This window comes from Zalophus californianus, chromosome 9 (genome assembly GCF_009762305.2).
Source record: "Zalophus californianus isolate mZalCal1 chromosome 9, mZalCal1.pri.v2, whole genome shotgun sequence".
NCBI lineage: Eukaryota > Metazoa > Chordata > Mammalia > Carnivora > Otariidae > Zalophus > Zalophus californianus.
In genome coordinates, this window is record NC_045603.1 from 77717678 (window position 1) to 77736946 (window position 19269).

Below are 19269 nucleotides of genomic sequence, written 5' to 3' on the forward strand. Positions count from 1 at the left end.
TATAAGGAATGTTTTCCTTACTAACTAATGCTTTGGTCTTCTCTTCTCCCTAGGTCTCCTTTGAGGATGGCCACACAGACAACCACTTACCTCTTTTAGAGAATAATACACATTAGCACCTCCTGAGTGAAGGAGAAAAACTTTTTGCCTGAGACATAAAATCTTTTTTAATAATAAAATATTGTGCAATATATTCAAAGAAAAGAAAATATGAATGAGAAGTGGGAATCATACCTAGGAAAAAAAAAAAAAAGAAAAACCCAAACCGAAATCCTATATATGTTGTGTCTGTTACACATGTCCTAGAAGAAGTTATGCAGCTAACCAGTGAATAAGCCCAACTGGAGTATTGCTTTGAAGATGAACCCTTCTGATATTTTCATAGCAAATGGGCAGTATCAAAATCAGAGCTTGCTTCTTGGTGACAAAGAGCCTGAAGGAAAGAAGTCAAACCACATCTAAAGAAAAAGGGATTGATAAATGCAAATGTTTGCGTCCTTCTGTTTTTAAAAGATATGTCAGAATAAAATATGTAAAACATATGGAAAACTAGTCTAGACTTTAAAAAGTTGTGGTCAGGTCACACTGTTAATAAAGGAAAACAGGAATGGGTCCCTATGTTATAGCCATATCAGTGTTAAGCCATAATGACAAGGCCATTTATCCAATAATTTGGTCTGAGGAAGGTAACTGCTTTTCTTTAAACTCTGGCTATTGGCTTTTTCTGACTATTCAAGGCAGGGTCGTGGAAGACTAAGGTGAATTCTTACAGGGGCAGGTACGTAGGTGCTATAATATGTAACAGATATCATTCACAAATTGTATAGTGGGCACTTATATAGGGAGAAGAAAGCACATTTTTTAAAAAGATGCTAAATTTTCTAATCTGATCCTTATGTTATTGGTATACTTTGGGAGCGGGAGGTGAGTAATAAAAAGGTCCACTACTGGTGATGAAAATTATCAGCTTGTAAAGTATTAAAAGTAGAATATTTTATATGTGTTTGGGTGAGGGGCAACAGGGTAACTTTGAATAAAGTAGAAACATGAGGCAAATACTTAAATAAGGCAAGATCATGTCAGATCTGAGAGATGATCATTAAACAATGTCTGGTAAGCTGTAAAACTGGATTATGAGTGTCTGCATTCAGTGTCCTGAATGTGACATTTTTTGTTATTAGATTGTGTTGTCCTAGCTTTCTTATTATTTAAGGATTGCTTTTAAATTTCCAGACTATGAAAGACTAAAAATAGAGGGAGATTTTGCTCAGGTGCCATTAAAAGCTGTATTTGGAATATGTGTGCCAACATCAGTTTTCCTTTTGTAATACTTAATGATAGAAGAATCAACTACCAGTCCACAACAGTTTAAGTCCTTCAGAGAAATGGGGAAATAAAATTCCAGGTAAGTAGCAAGGACAAAACTAAAAGACTAGATTTAAAATGGTGGTTTTTGGCATAGGATGTCACAGATTATAGTTTTATAAATGGATTTTTTTAAAGATAAATGTTTTCTTGAAAATAGTTGGTACAGATAATGTCTAGGGAGAGAAGGAGAAATGCCGATGGAACTGCTTTGAAGTAAAGGTTATGTTGAATGGCACTCTGCAGGAAATAAAAGCATTATTGTTTAAAATAGACACTTTACCATTAAGAGCCATTAAGTTGACTGATTAACACAGGTGACATAACATGCACTGATTTTTTATTCCAGAAAATTCCAAATAATGGATGAGCCTTCTCTGATTTCTGATTTCTTTTTTTCAGATACTATTTCCAATGAAGTTAGACTAGGAACTAATAGAATGTCTCTCAGAAGGAGTTTTACTTAGAATTTTAGCTATTTTAGACTGAATCTTAGTTCTGTGAATCTGCTTGCCAGGAAGTTCATTCAAGCTTCAGGGTTGGTTGGTTGGTTTTTTTTTAAAGGGAGGTAAACAATATTGATTTAAAATTATTTTCTTTCAGTTAGGATTTTAGCAGTTAAGTGTCTTTAAAAAGGATTTTAAAATTATTTTGGTGCTTACATACGATTTTTAATTGTTCCCATGTTTTCCAAATACCTTATTAAAATTTTAATGTAATTAATCTGTCCCATTAAAGCTGACTATAAAAGGAATTTCTTTAAAGCAAAATCTTGCTTTGCCATTGATTTACACTTTAATAGTTGAGAAAGGTTCTACCTGACACTCCTCAGACAGTCAAAGTCAGATCAAAGTAGTAAGATTCTTACCAGGTTTTTGGATGGTGAATGATGAAGTATGCCTGCATACCGGGATTTGTTAGGAGTTTCTGATCTCACCAAGTGTTTCTTTTCCATTGCCGAGAACACTGTTCGGACCTACTTATTATGAAGCTTTGGCTTGTGCCTAAGGGACCACCCTCAGTAAGGGACCCAACTTTATTACTCAATCCTCCTTTTTCATTTTATTATTCATAATATTTATATATTCCAGCCTAAATATTTTAAAAGTTGAGATTTCCATTTATATGAAATAGTTTTTTTAAAAACTGTGTTTTGTATACTTTGGCCTCTAAAAAGAGATGTGAAATATTTAGGTGAATAATTCTCTGCTGCGGTATTTGTACAGTACAAACTACCTCTTGGGAAAAGCTTAACCCAGTATTAGAATTACAAAATTACTTCTAATTCTCAATTTAGATGATTAATACCACATTTTTCTCACGTTTTATGATAGCACTGAATTTTCATAGAAAAATTAACTAATGCAAGCAAAGTTTGCAATCTTTAATACAAGCTTAACTTTGGAATTCATAAAGGAATGACTTAAGGTATAATTTTTTGATGGTATCAGTAGGGATATTTTATGCATCCTGTCTTTTTATGTCTTGGGTTAGTAATTCAAGTACCAGAAAGTAAATTTTGCATATAAATATGCAACTTGTATGCTTCAAAATTTAAAACTTTGAATCTTGAGTTCAAGATGCATATTTTTGATTGTTGAAAATTATTTAAACCTGAGCCAGAGGACTTTTAAAATTTCATCATGCCCTTTAACCTAGTAATTAAGTCCCTCCCCTTCTGTTTGGAGCGCTATTGCAAGCCTTCTGCAAGCCAAAGTGTGTCACCCTTTGTCAGCACTATCCTAACTAGATCACCATGTGTTCACTACATTATGGTATGGTGCCAGTATCCAAGTATTTCCTTATTGTAGTTTTCTCCTACTTTTGAAATATTTTTTAGTGATAAAATCACCTTGCATTGTCTTAACAGTAGGAAACAAACTGCTTTGGATTTTTTGGTTTTCTTGTGTTTTTTTGTTTTGTTTTTTTTTTAAAGATTTTATTTATTTATTTGAGAGAGAGAGAATGAGAGATAGCACGAGAGGGAAGAGGGTCAGAGGGAGAAGCAGACTCCCCGCCGAGCAGGGAGCCCGATGCGGGACTCGATCCCGGGACTCCAGGATCATGACCCGAGCCGAAGGCAGTCGCTTAACCGACTGAGCCACCCAGGCGCCGTGTTTTTTTGTTTTGAGAGAAAAGAGCATACACAAGACTCATTTAGAGTCCCAATCCTGAACATTTGGACTCTAAATAAATGACAAATATAAATTTTTGTCCTTTTACAATCATGTACCCCCAAATAAGCCTCAGTTCCTCATATTTAAGCTTCTTTTTCCTCATAGGAAAACTATGGCAGTCTTTAAATATCACTCTGTTACATTTGCTTTTGCTCCAGATGGAGCTAAATTACTGTATGAGATTGGATTTCTTTTGTATTTTCATATTAAAAAGTGAATGAGTGATGCAAATTGAGCAGTTGACTCAAGTCTATAAAACTGTCAACAGAGTTGAATATAAGATTATAATCAGTGAAACATTTAAATAGTTTTATCTATCTTAGCAACTCCTAACTGTATTGGATGTTTATCAGAAGGAATTAGATTAACAACTCTTCCAAATATCATATAACTCATTTATGCTACTTTGTGTAATAATTTTAAGGTAAAAATGAGCAGATATGGGGGAAAGTATACATTGATGAAAGCTGCATACTAAAGCAGAATTTCAGCAACAACTGATACTACTATAAAATACTTTAGAATCTTTCCTCTTTTCAAGCAGTTATGCAAATCAACTTGGTGATTTCTTGTATTAGACTTACCTTTAATTTCTTTAAAGTAGGATTGATACAAGTTGCCCAACCTCACATCTCCCCCCCCCCCCCATTTATAGTTCCAGGTTGGAATCAGTATATCAAATAAAGTAAGGGCACACCAACGTTTTTTTATTCGTGTACCATTAACTATCTCCACTTCGGGTCACTGCTGTCTCTCAAGCCAATTACATCTTAAAACCAACTAGTTTTATTTTGTTAAATTAAAAAATATGTATTTACAAAGTAATCTAAGCAGTGAGCATTTTTCCATATCTCTGTGTGGGCACATGGGACAACCATTACATTTTACTAAAGACAGTTGTTCATATTCCCAGAATATAATTATTAGATTTGCAGTTCTAGAAAAATAACCCTGTGGAAATTCATATGTGATGCCTGTGAACTTTGAAAATTACTGATGTTTGGAAACTTCAGGCTGACCTACTTTGTTATGTCCATTGTAAGATAACACACTATTTGGGTATTAGTCCCTTCTCAGATCAGTTTATCTACCCTGAGATTCTAAATCAGCTGTTTGTTTGAATGAGATGTTAACTGGAGGTGATGGTGTTGGGTTAGTATAAAATTAGTAGTAAGTTATCTAAGAAATGTTTTTTCTGAGTTGTATGCACATCTGCCTCAACTTTTTCTAGTATTAATTGCTTTAGGTGGTGACTATTTTTAACTGAAATATTCATTACGGTATCAGGTATGTTGTGGGTAAAGAATATAGGGATTACTAAAACTTCTTTTGAAACATAGATACCTTTTCTTTGTACTTACCATCCATCCTCTTTTCCCCCAAAACAGAAGGTTCTTCTCATTACATTGTAATTGTATGTATTAGGCATTCAATTAAGTGGTCTTAATATAAAATAATTAGGGATTTTCTTTCATACCGATACCTATTTTTATTGCTTAATCATCACAGAACTTTGTGTCATTTCTTTAATGCCACAGATAAAACATGCTTAGGGTGTAAATGTAACCCCATTAATGGTATCAGAAAACATTTAAGCATTATGTATCTATGTGTTAAAATTTATACTCATCTGGTAGTTTCTTTGGAAAATTCTTTTTTTCTCTGGGGAGAGAGGAGATGTGTAGTAGTTAGCAGTTAAAGATACAACACTAGAAGAGGAAAACTTTTTTTTTAATTCAAACTTTCATTTAATCAAAAGTCAAAATGAATACTTGATCAGTGGAATTTATGGAATTGGTGAATAATCAAAATATAGTAAATTCTTAGAATAATTATGTTTTATCCAATCTCATTGAATTATAACTTGATTTCATTTTTATCATATCTATAGTTTGTATCTTAATCCACGTAACTCAGAAGTGTCATATAGACATCTCACACTAAAGATCACCAAGTGCTTTGCTTCAGAGCTGGTTTTTCTGCCCTGGAAAGAAGTTCCCAGACTTTAGATGAAATTGGGAAAGATATTGCCCAGAAGAGTTCCCCCCAGATGCCCTTTACGGTGTTCAGAAAAATCTCCAGTAATACCGGACTAGAAGCTGCCCCCAAGCCTTGTGCACTGCAACTATGTGTGCAGCTTTCTGAGGATTACTAATGAGTCCAGAAAGGGAGCACACGCATCACTGCCTTCCTTACCAGTTTATGCTTGTGAATTCTCTAGTAGGTGTGATTATTTTTACTTAGGTCCCAAATACTTTATTTGAATAATTTCATGTTTTTAACATGAAATGCTGCAATCCAATGTACACTGATCTCTCAAATGCGAGGAAAGTCAGGATAATGGTTATATTAATACAGGGATTTGAGAATAAATAGTTTTTACCCATTAATTCATTGGTATTATACATAAAATATTTTTAAATAACACCTATTCTCTAAACTGACAGTCACTTAGTGAAGTCTATCCTTTTCAGCTGTACATTGTACAGTTAACATTGTGCAAGTGGAATGATCAAGATACTAGCAAGTCCTGGTTATCACAGAAGGGTAATCTTCACCACTTCGCGGAAAAAGACTAAATATTTACATTTAAAATTTTGCTTTCCTCACTGGCAAAGATCAGGGGACTTTTTTTTTTTTTTTTTTTTTAAGATTCTAGCCAGTACCTTCCTCCCATCAGTCACTCTCACCCTGAGGCCTGAGCAAAATAAGCTTAAATATAAGGGGTTTGGTGACTTCAGTGAACAAAAAGGAAACTCTTGGGAGAAGGTTATCAGGAAAATGGGTGATTCAAAAGATTTAGAAATAACAGTTGTCAGTTTCAAATTATGAGAACTGATTTTACTTACAAGCATCATCAGTCCCAGTGCAACTATGTACGCTTGAGCCCTCATTCTGTACATTTTTTTTTTTTTAGATTTAAGAAGTGGGTGTAGTTGAGGGAAGTGCTAAATGTGAACCCACTTTTCCAATTCCCCCAGCCTTCAATCAAGTCTTCATGGTATAACACAAAAAGGAAGCTCAGATTTCAGTAGAGAATTATTTCTTTTACAGTATTTCTGAAGATGAGGATCATTCTTCCTCAACTTAATCTTGATTTTAAACCTTTATACTGGGTACCTCAGAATGATTCCAAGGTTAGAACTGCCTTTTAGCATATTTCAGCTTCTATCTATCATGTGTTCTTCCATGTTCATGGAGTCAAAATTAGTCCTCTCAAAGGAAAAAACCTAAATATGGACAGATAAATGTACTTTGGTGTTTTATATTCAAGGGCACAGAATGGAGTGTTAGGAAGCAATCTGGAAATAATTTTTCCTATGATATGTATGATTATAGGCTAGGATATGACTTTCCTTCTCTCACTGAAATGAAAACAATATATAGGTAAGAAACAGAGATGAAGACATGACAACACATTTGACAGGTAATGAGCTTGGGCATATTCTTCGTTACTTCCTAATCTTGAGAACCACAGTTTGCTGTTTTAGAGGTATCCAAAAGGTTCCAGATAAAAGCTTGCCCAGTGTTCTTAGACCTTAAGCGTGCTGGATGCCCTAAAGTAGGAGAGGAATTTATAACAGAAGCTCACAATGAAGAACCAGACATTCCGAGCCATCTGAGATCTTGCAATGAGAAGGCGCCAGGCGATGAGGAAGAGGGCAGTATTAAAGAGGTAGTGAATATTTCGGAGCCTGGGGAACAGACATATAGAATCAAAGTTAAAACAGCACCAAAGACCCAACTGTGTTATCTGAAGCCTAAGTGTGTGACCAGCAAATTGTTAGGTGCTCAGAGGTACGTGGCGTGACCTTATGACCTTTTGATTTTTACAGTTATTTCCACAACATGCCTTCTGAATAATCAGGTTTCCATAGTATTCCCATAACTCTCCCTGCTTTAACCTGTCTTACAAACAGGACTAACAATCTTTCTTAAACTTACTTTGATCATATTACCGTACCACAAATCTTCACTGGTTCTTGCTCAGTAGAAGGTAAGTTCTAAAGTTCTCAGTCTGCTATTCAAGGTTCCTCTCTGCAGTTTACTTTTCCAAGCTTATAATCTGTGCATTAAAAACCCTTTGCTTCTAACAGAATTATATCAGACTGTTCCGGTTCTTTGTCCCATATGGAATCATGACTGAAAGAAATTTAAGGCAGTTTAAAGACTTGAAGAATGGTTGATTTGCCCATGTTAAAGAGCACAGGTCTCCTGCTTGTTGGGTATTCTTTATATCACATTATGACAAGATGTGGTAGAAGAAACTTGGGTTCAAACATGGTGCCGCTACTTCCCATGTCTTACCATGGACAAGTTACTTACCTTCTTTGAGTCTAAATAGTTTTTGGATTAAAAAAAAAGAAAAAATGGGATAACAGAATAATCCCTCCCTCCTAGGGGTGTGGTGAAATCTAGGTGAAACAGTGTATTACAAGAAGAGAGTATACAAGGAAGGACCTGTAAATTAGTAAATGCTCGAAAAATGTTAATTCCTCCCTTCACCCGCTCAAATTTCATGTCTGGTATAAAATCAGATACATGTGGTAAGTGCTTAATAAATATTAACTGACTGATTATTCTTACCTTTTCAAATGTTGTTTTGCTTCTGGGATCCCAGCCATATCCTCTTTCAATAAGTACTTCTTAATTCCTAAAACATAATTTTCAATGTATTCCAACCAGTTCAGTTGGCGCACATCAAAGTTGAATACCTGAAAGGCAAGAAGAGATTATGGATTGCCAGATTTTCATTGCTGGAGACAGTCACCTTGTCCTTTTGATGAAGTTTCTTTTACATAAATGAGTGACATTTGGTTTGAGAAACTTGGTTTGGACCCCTCCAAAGGAGATTATTTGAGCTGTTATTTCAAAGGCATTGACAATATGGGTTGCCATTTACACAGAAATATTTAAACATAGATCAAGCACAAATATTTGACTTTTGGGAAGTCTTGTGAGGGAAAATTAAAGGAACTGGCATTAGTCTGGTAAAAGCTACTTTTTTTTTTTTTAAGATTTTATTCATTTGAGAGAGAGAGAATGAGAGATAGAGAGCACGAGAGGGAAGAGGGTCAGAGGGAGAAGCAGACTCCCTGCCGAGCAGGGAGCCTGATGTGGGACTCGATCCCGGGACTCCATGATCATGACCCGAGCCGAAGGCAGTCGCTTAACCAACTGAGCCACCCAGGCGCCCTAAAAGCTACTTTCATTTCAAGCAAATGGGGATTATTTTTAAAAGTGATGGAATAACTGGTTAGGGACCAAAACAAATTGTGCTTCTTTTCTTTTCTATTCTTAAATTTTGGTGGTGTTTCCTTGGCCTACCATCCTTTCCTACTTCATTGTGCAGATTAAGGTAAACTGGATAAGCAAAGTCTTAAGGAAAAGTTTAATAGAATTTATATTCTGTATTTGCTTTAGAGATGTTATCCACTATGTTGCTGTTAAATGAAGCCCTTCAAAAACATTTAGAGTTAAGTGGTAAGAGTTAGTGCTTCCCTTGGAACACTAGTGCATTTCCTCCTCTTGGACATAGAATGCCATGAAACTATATTTTCCCTTTCACTTTGCCACCAGAAAGCTCAAAAACAAATTTCCTGCTTAACTGCAGTGACTAGATAGGATCTCGTAGACTACACATGGATGGACATTCTATTTTTTTTGACTTCACATTTTAACATTTTCCCTAGTTTGACATTTTATTTCTCTTGTTCTTTTATTACATGTGTTTATTGCAAGTTAAATCTTTGTGAAATTATATGGAGTGTTAACAAAGCAGATGAGACTGAGTTCCAGAGAGCTTCATAGACTTGTCCAACAGCTGAAATGCTTTCCGAAAGTAATTATCACTTTGGATGTTTGTTTTCTATAGTAGCACTAAATATTACTTATTCATCTATATAAGAGGCTTTTATTTTTCACATTTCTAAGTTAGATTTCAATGAGGCCCTAGTTTGGAATCCTTATTACATAGGGCGAATCAAACAATTCTAAGCCAGAGTTTGGCAATTATATCAAATTATTCAGGACTATTACCTTTGCTAAGGTATTTTGAAAGCGTATGTTAAATCCATAGCAGATTTAATTTTTTTTCCACAAAATTTTTGGTTATTTTAGGTTAAAATAGTAAAATGTCAAAAAACGAAACTCTAAGCTATTACCTCTTGAATTATTTAGATGGATAAATTCCTTGGAGAGAATGCAATAAAAATAAGTGGACATGAGATTTGAAGCTAATTTTAAAAATAATTTACAATAGCTAGAGCTTTTTTTTAATAAGCTAGTTTGACCATTATACATTTCAAACAAGTGCTTAGAATAATTTTGGCTATACAAAGTATGTAAACATTTCTGAAAATAGCTCTATTTCATGTCAGGTTTAAAGATGCTCAGCAATTATTTCTAAATCTCTAAATCTCACTTGGTGGGCGCCTGGGTGGCTCAGATGGTTAAGCGTCTGCCTTCGGCTCAGGTCATGATCCCAGGGTCCTGGGATCGAGTCCCACATCGGGCTCCTTGTTAAGCAGGGAGTCTGCTTCTCCCTCTCCCTCTGCCTTTCCCCCTGCTTCTTCTCTCTCTGTCTCTCCCGCAAATGAATAAATAAAAATCTTTAAAAAATAAATCTCACTTGGTTTATTTAATATATTTAATGTAACACTTAATGGTGTTTGGCTTTGCAAGTAACCCTTAGGTCCCATGACCCAAAGTAATTCTAGGGCTTTATAGTTTTTGGATTTGAATCATGCTCTGTGAGGCTGGAATGTAGGAGCCTTAACTGGCAAGTGAGGTGAACTATGGCCTTCTAACGTTTCCTTCTCAGTTTGACTTGGTCTCTTCTACATGCTGCCAAGTACTAGATAAATCAAGAAATGCTTTATTCTTTAAAATAAAAAAAGGGAGATAATGTCAATCAAGAGAGTGAAAACTAAGGATATGCTTGGGGAACACCTGACTCTTCAAGAAGAAAAAAAGCTAGGAACATATACAAAGTATGAAAGATTTCTTTCTTTCTTTTTTTTTTTTTTTAAAGATTTTAGTTATTTGACAGAGTGAAAGAGCACAAGCAGGGGGAGCAGCAGAGGGAGAGGAAGAAGCTGGCCCCCTTCCTAGCAAGGAGCCTGCAGCGGGACTCGATCCTGGGACCCTGGGATCATGACCTGAGCCGAAGGCAGATGCTTAACCATCTGATCCACCCAGGCGCCCAGTATGAAAGATTTCTGTATCTGTGAATTTCAGAATATGCAAATATTTCAGGACCTAATGTCTGCAATTGCCCAGAAAGTAATGTAAAGAAATAAATGGCACTGATGCTCAGCAATTAAAAGTGAAGGCCTGTCTTGAGAAAAGTCTGAATTGTTGAAGACAGGTCATTAGAGGGAGAGGGAGGCTGTCTGTGCTATCAGTGTGCTAGAGGGAGGGAGGGAAGTCTTGGGATGCACATGTGAGGAGGGGTTAGCTTTAAAAAGAAGGAAAGAACTGTAGCTTTGGAGATGCAGAATGATTTTGATTTAACAAGAAGAGTGGATGTGTTTATGAGCGGTAAAATTATGATTATTTCATTGAAGTCCTATGTTATGGGATTAGGGAAAATACAGAGGTTTGTTGAAAACAGCCACCAAGGGCAAATAGGGATTGAAGCAAAGTATGTGAAATGTGACTGCAGGATAGCAGTGAGGATCTAATGAAAGTCAAGAACTCAGGTCTCTTACATCAACTTATGTTCTGCAATTGTATCAATAGCACAGACAGATTTTCTTAGGGCCTCCCCCCCAAAAAAGATTCTGTGTCTATAACTAAAACTTCCTTTATTCATCAGCTTTCCAGGTCAAATAATTCTAAATTCTAAATTCCAAATGAGCAAGATTTTCCTGTTGGTTGTCAGCACTCTACTTACTCTCTGATCTTCAGGACTCAGCTCAGACATCAGCATTTCCGTATTGTACGTGCTCCATTCCCAACTCCGGTTGACAAAATACTCTATCATGGAAACAGTTTTTAAAAGCCGATTCATGATCTTTGTCATCCTGGGGTAAAGATCAGGTAGGAACAAATATCAGCACACCACTGATGGCTGATTTCCCTGTTACTCTATAGGATGTGTGACAAATTACTTTCGAGAAAATATAAACAATTTCACTCTTTCCCCCATTTTCTCATTAAAACACGGATTTTTTCTCTTTCCACATTAACTCTCTGTTGAATGAAGGAAGGGGATGAATCTAAAAGAGTTTGTTCTATTACTCATTTTAAAACCACCAAACTCCTCCTCTTCCTCTTTACTACCTTCTCTTAAGAGTAGCAAACATTTAAAAAACCCAGCCTGATACCAGAAAAGAACTTACTGGGTGATAGCCCAGTGTCTGGCACTGTGCTGATACTTTAAAAAATTATCTCAGCTAGTCTCATAGTATCTGTTAGGTAGGTATGTATCTACATTTTATGAACAGGCAAAGTGAGCTTAAGATAGATTAAGTGGCCATGATAATATTAGCATCAAAAGGAAAACTCCAACCCAGTTTTGATCAACCTGGAAAAGCCTCTGCTTTTGTAATCTCACCACTCTGTGTCCCATTACTTCCCACGGCTGGCATCTTCCCATCCTGGGATCAGGACGTGGACCAGCTCCACTGTGTGAACTTTCCAACTTTAAAGGAGTTTATGGAAAACTTTCATAGTTGCTCTTATTTGATCCTCACAGGTAGATCTATGTTATCTTCATCTTACAGAAGGATTGACAGGTTCAAGGTCACACAGCGAATGCATCAACCTAGATCTGGCTACAAATCACTTTGCCCTATAGAATATTTGGCCTTTAGAACATTTATCTTAGGCCAGTTTTAGCAGTAGTGATTCCTGTAGTTGACCCAGTAATGACTTGTGATGCTATTTTGGGAATTTGGTCTTATTTCTGGTCAAATCCTAACGCCCATATACCTAATAACTTACGAGGGACTGTCCTCATCGTATCATGGGAGATTCTTAGGCAAAAGGTAGACTCGTTATTCCCTGATACAAGCATCATAAAAGGGTTCCATTTGGCTATTATCATCTTACATTTTTGCTATCGACTGAATATTTATATCCCTCTCCTCTCCAAATTCATAGATTTAAACCTATTCTCACCAGTGTGATAGTATTTGGAGAAGACTTTGGGAGGTGATTAGTGCCCTTTAGAAAGGAGACCCCAGAAATCTCTCCTGGCCTTTCCAGCATGTGAGGACACAGAGAGATGGCTATCTAGGAGCCAGGAAGCCGGCCCTCAGCAGATGCTGAATCTACCAGCACCGTGGTCTTAGACTGCCCAGTCTCAGAAATCAGCTTCTGTTGTTTATAACCAACCCAGTCTGAGATTGTTATAGCAGCCCAAATGGACAACAAACTTTATCCCTCCTACAACTCTGATGTCATTGATGTGACTTCAAGAATTTATTTTAATTTAAAAAAAATAATCGTAGAATGAAATCCTGCATAGAGGAATATATCAGCATAATAGTATTTTTTCTTAGAAAAAATACATTTTTAACTTTCAGATACAGAAGTTCTTAACACATAAAATGTAAAACCCATAAAGGAAAAGTGATTCATTTTTTTCACATAAAAATCTAAAACTTCTTCAGTAATGACTGATTACTATAGTCTATGCTCTCTTACATAAAACCTTATAAAATAGGTATGATTACTGTCCCTTTTTACAGGTGAGGCAGTTAGGTATTAGAGACAGTAATTTAGGGCTCATATAGCCCTTGACTTGGTAAAGCCAGGATTTAAATATGTAAGTCAGACTCTAAACTCCATGCTCTTAAGAAAACCTACATTGTAGGTAGTCCCCTTGTATTAAAAAAAGTTTCATAATCAAAGCTATGAGATAAGAAATTGACTCGGAGAAAATACAATATATATTTATGCACATAAATATGAGTTTCTGTAAGTTAATAAGGTCAACCCAATAGAAAAATAGGTGAGAAGCAGAGGCAGACAACTCACAGAGGAGAAACCTTGAATGTCCAATGAACAAATGAAAGCCCAGCCCCTCCAGCAATCAGGGGAATGCAAATCAAAGTAACAAAGAGATGCCCTTCATTGCCATTAGTTTGACAAGTCAAAAGATTTGATTTTTTTTTGCCAAGTATTGACGAGGGTAATTAAAAACGCATTTTTACCCCCCCATGCTGATGTGGTAGTGCAAAATGATAGAGCCTTCCTTTAGGGCAACCTAGTGGTAGTTGCAAAATCCAGATAGCCTCCAATCCAGCAGTCACACTCCTCAGCATCCTCACCAGACCCAGTGGTACATTCCCAAAAAAATGCACGTGCACTGATATTCATTACCCAATTGTAATAGGAGAAAACAACACTAGGCAGAATGACTTAGATTTTCAAGGAAAATTAGTGAAAAAATTTGGAAAATATATAAGCTTGATTTACACACACGCATGCACATACCTCAAAGCAAAATTATATTTATATATGTCTATATATGGTTGTAAATGCATAGAAGATTACACACAAACATACCTGGGAAGGGAGTCTAAAAGAATTCTAGCATTTTCTGCCATAAAGACGATTCTTAAAATTCCTCTAGAAACCTACCCATTTCCCACAAATATTACAATTTAATTTCTCAAAATTCATAAAGATTTTTATTGGCTCCCTTCCTACTTACAGAACTTTGCTCTTTATCCAGGTCTTCTTCCAACCCTCATAAATTTTAAAGTCTTCAGCATTTCTGCCTATAATGTTTGTTTTTCCTTTTTTTCCCATCTTTATTTAATAAGCCCCATACATATATTTTCCCCATAGCCACAGCATCTCCTTTTCACCTTGCTCAAGAAGAACCCGATGATTACTGAGTTATGAGCTCTAAATACGTACTCCGCAAATTTGGATAAATGCAACATTACCTAAGTTTTAGCCATTTGCACTGCTAATCAATGCCGAGAGAGACTTCTTCCTATAAAGAGACTAGCATAGAAGGCAATGCTATTCATGCTTCCAATGCTTGTTTGCAGGGATTGCCTTTGGTAATTATAATAATGATGACTCTTCAGACGCAATAGAAAATTCTTCAAGTGAGAGAGAGAAAGGGATAGGTCCTATATCACACAGCTAGATGGCGACAGAGCTGCCTCAGCATCAGCACATTCTACCTTGTCCCCTTTAATTTCTTTACTCACCTCTAGGTGGCAGTAACTCTAGTTCAGGTTTCTCCAGATCTTTCCTCTTTTCCACTTCTAGACTACTCTATATTCTTCTCTTAGCGTCTATTTCCTATTTGTAAAATTGGTGTAATGAGTACATCCTCTCTGGATTGTTGTGAGAATGAAAACGAGATCATCCCACGTCATCCCGTGTGTGTGTGTGTGTGTGTGTGTGTGTGTGTGTGTGTTACCGTTATTGCACACTTTTAAGATTACCTAACAGTTTAGAAAGCCCCAGACTTACAGTCTCAGTTGCTTTGCTTTTTGGGTGGATGATTACTTGCTGAATTCACCAAACAAGTTTCTCAACATTTAACTTCCTTTATTATGACAGAGGATTTTTAAGGTAGGGGTCCCTTTGGGGATTCTCATTACTACTGCTTCAGTTGGCCCCAAATTTATGTAAGATTCAGTTGTCACCTTCAAGCCCCAGATGAAAGAAGGGCTAAGGACTTCGGGGCCCTAGTCTTCCATGCAACAACACTCTTAAAGCAACTGACCCGGCTTCTCACCTGGGCTTCCTTCCTGTGAGCCGCAGATAGAAGTCGTAGATGATGGCAGGGGCCCGGTGGCTGACTGCATTCCAGTACTGGCTTGTGATGGTGTTGGCTGTGAAGTCTGCATTTGGCCTCCTAAAAGCTCTCTCAAATGGGACTTTTTCAAAGGTTGCCAAGACTTGGAATCCTGGGGAAAAAAATAGAGTACAAGTCTAGGAGCATATATAGTGGAGGGCATTTGCAATGGGTCAAAATGATAAAGACCAGTGATTGGCTGTGTAGAGTCAAGAATCAATCTCTGAGAACAATATTAAGATATTTATGCCACGCAAGAGGTCACCTATAAAATCAAATAACGAGAATGGGTTCTGAATTGGGTCCTTTTCCTGAAACCTTTATCTAAAACAACTTCTTGGGGAAATAGTTTCAATCAATACAGTGAAGTATTGTTCAGAAAAACTTGAAATCCATCATTTGGTTCCCAGGTTATTTAGTCTCTTCTGAAAGGCTCAGGACAGAGCCTGAGGGCCTTATTTCCAAGGTTGGATCATTAGTTGTAGAACCATCAGTAAAGTTTCTTCATATTTACTTAAACCTTTATAAAGGGCTACTTAAAGCTTCATAAAGGTTTAAGTGAAAAAGAATATTAAGGCAGGATTCCCTTGTGTTGGTTCACTTTAGATACCAGTCTTTTACTTCTTTGGTATTTCTGCTTCTCTGGGAATATCCCAGACTCCATTGTCCATCCATTCTTGTCTCCAGATTTTTTTCACAATATTTTTTATATTATTATGTAGATAAATTATGTAGATGTATTATTATGTAGATAAATTATGTAGATAAAACCTAGATAAAAGTTTAAAAACTTTTAATGTACATTTGTAAAATAATTCTTTTCAAATGATATTAATTCCAATTCAATGTTGATTTTATCTATGTAAAAATTTCAAAGACTATACCTAAGTTCATTATTCAGTTATGATGAAGATATCAGTTATTACGGTAATATGATTATTGTCCTCCTTAAAGTATATTACTTGGAAATCTATATAAAATATATATACCTTATACAGAAGAGATTCTCAAGAAACATCTGACCTAGGAATCTGACTCTTTTTCCTCCGAGAGGGATTCATACTCACTTTTAAGAATCACTACTGGAATGAGTACTGCACAGAGGCCAGAGACCTGTCTTCTACTTCTGTTTGAGGTACGAGCCCTCCATATGAATTTGAATAGATCTTTTACTCTCTTGGGGCCTCATATATAAAATAAAGCAAGGCCACTAGATTATTTTTAAGATTACTTTCAACTATGACATTGTATAATTTGATAAGCAGATAATAAGAGGTTTTGGCATGGAAGAAGACTTTTGAATTTCAGAAATGGAATTTACATGTAGCATCTTTTTATTTAAGAGCTTAACATATCTTCTTTGCTTCTATTAATGCTTGTTTTTTAATCCTGTTACTGAGGTAGAGGAGATTTATTTTTATTTCCAAATGTTTTCAGAATTATTTAGATATATGATCTAAATAACTGGATATATGATCTAAAGAATTTTGATGGCAGTAATTTCATTTTTACTGAAGTAACAACTTTACAAATAGAATAGCATAGCAGAGTGCTCTGAAATGGAAATCAGATTCTAACAAATTAAGTACATGTGATTTTTTTCTATATCTAGTACCTAAATAAAACTAGATGATCTCAAAGTTTCAGATATTTGCAGAAAACCAACTCCTAAATTGACAAAGGAGTACAAGATTGGTTAGCTAATTTTCAATTACATGCAGGATTAATTACTGCCATTCAACAAGATACTTTCGAGGTTACACTTACGGCTCACTGTATAAATCGATGAAGAGTATCACTGACTCAATACAAAAGGTAGCATTATTGAACTCTTTTAAATCTACTTGGTTATTGATGATCTCACAGTTGCAGTGATGTAGCCAGGGGACAAAGGACGTGTGTGTGCGTGAGCAGCCCCTGCCTCAGCACGAGGGGCATTTCCTCACTGACGTTACTTATAACTGCTGACTTTTACTTGGTTTTATCTATTTTTAAAATCTTTATAGCCAGTGGACCCCTTATTGCTTACAATCATGCACATTATTCCCACTAACCCCCTTTCTTTGAATCTCCACAGCACATTCTAGTTAACTCTTACACATTTATAATTACTATTTTATCTTTTACTTATTTTTTGTTTTTTTTCCTCCCATTAGACTCTAAGCTCCAAGACACAGTTTGTCACATTTTTCCCCTGTGGTAGACACTAAAACTGTACGGGCAGATGCTAATAGTTATGTAGTTACGTCTCTACAGGCACTTACCCATTTTGCCCCAATTACAAGGATTGAGGTTACCAGATGTACAGTGGTAGATTAATGTTGACTTAGGTCTGGAAAATGAAATAAAAATTAAATAAATACAACAAAATGGAGGACGAATGAAAGATAAGGAAAAACAACATGTAGGCAAGGATGTTTCAATAATTCCTATAACTAGGTCAATGCTCCATCTTCTGTTCCTTCTTTGGGTAAAAATGCAAAATGGAAGAAGACGAGGAAAGTGTGCATGTGCATATGAAAGAGGGCTCAAATAAGTTGATGTATTTAGGAGCAAATGGAGGTACCATGACAATGAGAAAGTAGATCATATTGTTAACTTCTAGACATGTTTATTGGGCAAAATATAGGCTATGTTTTCTTCTAGGTCCAGTTCAGCCCTGCTGGATTGGAAAACAACTAAATGGCTGACTTCAAATAAGAAAAATTTAATTCTGTTTGCCATTTACAAACAGAGTCAAATATACAAACAACTTTTTTTTTTTGTACTAGGAAATAGACCCCCACCCCCCATGGTGATATGAACTTTTGGCATATATTAGGAAATGAGCAGCTGTATAAAATAAAAAAGATGCCCTTATTTCACCTACTTTTATCTCCTTTGCCTTAAAAAAGGAAGCTGTATTTTAGATTACTGAAAAGAAAGAAAAGCTTTTTTGGGTTAGAATTTTAAGGTTAAATGATTTAGAGTTTGTTACTTTATACAAAATACGAAGCAGTATTTATAAAATACTTCAATGCATACGTGATGGCATATTTGGAACTATGTAAAATATTGAGACCGATTCTCTCTGACATTTGGGGTCTTCTACAGTCAAATGCATATATTTTGAAACTAAACCTAACATATTCACCCTCCTCCTCATCAAATCTTTGAAAGCTGGCTTCTGCATGCGCACCTGTGAACGGCTGTGTACCATCCCACAGCCAAGGTGAGATTGACGACTGTATCAACGGGAATTAAATCTGCCACAGCCATCGGAGCACCTCTTATGGACCGAAGAAACCCTTTCCCAGCCTGCACAGGAAAAAGAACATTAAATACTGAACCAAGTTTTAAGTAACAGCTGGGGCTAATACTAATGCTGCTCGTAATAATAGTTAACACTGACTTGCTGCTTACTAGGTTATCGGGCTAAGGCTGACTTCTCTCAGCCTATCGAACCCCCCAGCCAAGTCCATCTCAAATGACAGCATTTCCATAGAGGTCCTCAGGGTCTGTTAGGGAGTGGAGTTCCTCAAATTTGTGAGAGGTTAATATGTTTAGTTAATTAACAAACACCAAGGATAGTTTTTCACATTTAAAAATTAATTCATAAGATATCTTAAAAACTAAGGTTTCCCAAATTTCCCATTAATATTAGTTTACCATTTATTTATTTATTTGAGATAGAGAGAGAGAGAGAAGAAGAAAGAACGAGCAGGGAGGAGAGGGAGAGGGAGAAGCAGGCTCCCCACTGAGCAGGGAGCCCAGACACGGAACTGGATCTCAGGACCCTGGGATCATGACCTGAGCCAAAGGCCGACACTTACTGACTGAGCCACCCAGGTGTCCCTTAGTTTACCATTTCTTAAGTGAAGTCATTTTCTGCTAGTTCTCACTAATTTACAAACAATAGTAGACCCTAAAAGTTTAAGAAACATTTTTAAAATGAATAAAATTCTACCATTCCAC

General features: G+C 36.1%; 2 protein-coding genes and 1 long non-coding RNA gene across 8 annotated transcripts in view; 2 read left to right on the plus strand and 1 right to left on the minus strand.

Moving 5' to 3' along the window:
- Positions 1–542, plus strand: part of ERGIC2 (ERGIC and golgi 2) — a 42636-nt gene extending 42094 nt beyond the window's left edge. For both annotated transcript variants that reach the window (XM_027594891.1, XM_027594892.1), the window contains exon 14: positions 54–542. In XM_027594891.1, coding sequence (XP_027450692.1) covers positions 54–116 — 63 coding nt within the window. In that variant the 3' untranslated portion in view covers positions 117–542. The remainder of the gene's footprint in view (positions 1–53) is intronic.
- Positions 543–3391: 2849 nt separating this feature from the next.
- The window catches only part of FAR2 (fatty acyl-CoA reductase 2), a 144484-nt gene continuing 128606 nt past the window's right edge, over positions 3392–19269 (minus strand). For all 5 annotated transcript variants that reach the window (XM_027595190.2, XM_027595192.2, XM_027595194.2 and 2 more), the window contains exons 7-12: positions 18494–18612; positions 17580–17647; positions 15256–15427; positions 11440–11569; positions 8130–8257; positions 3392–7237 (exon numbers count right to left, since the gene is read on the minus strand). In XM_027595190.2, the coding sequence (XP_027450991.1) occupies positions 7075–7237; positions 8130–8257; positions 11440–11569; positions 15256–15427; positions 17580–17647; positions 18494–18612 (780 nt within the window). In that variant the 3' untranslated portion in view covers positions 3392–7074. The remainder of the gene's footprint in view (positions 7238–8129; positions 8258–11439; positions 11570–15255; positions 15428–17579; positions 17648–18493; positions 18613–19269) is intronic.
- Positions 11463–18610, plus strand: LOC113922854. The gene is made up of 3 exons (XR_003520088.1): positions 11463–11585; positions 16367–16450; positions 18475–18610. It is a non-coding gene; the product is annotated as an uncharacterized LOC113922854 (long non-coding RNA).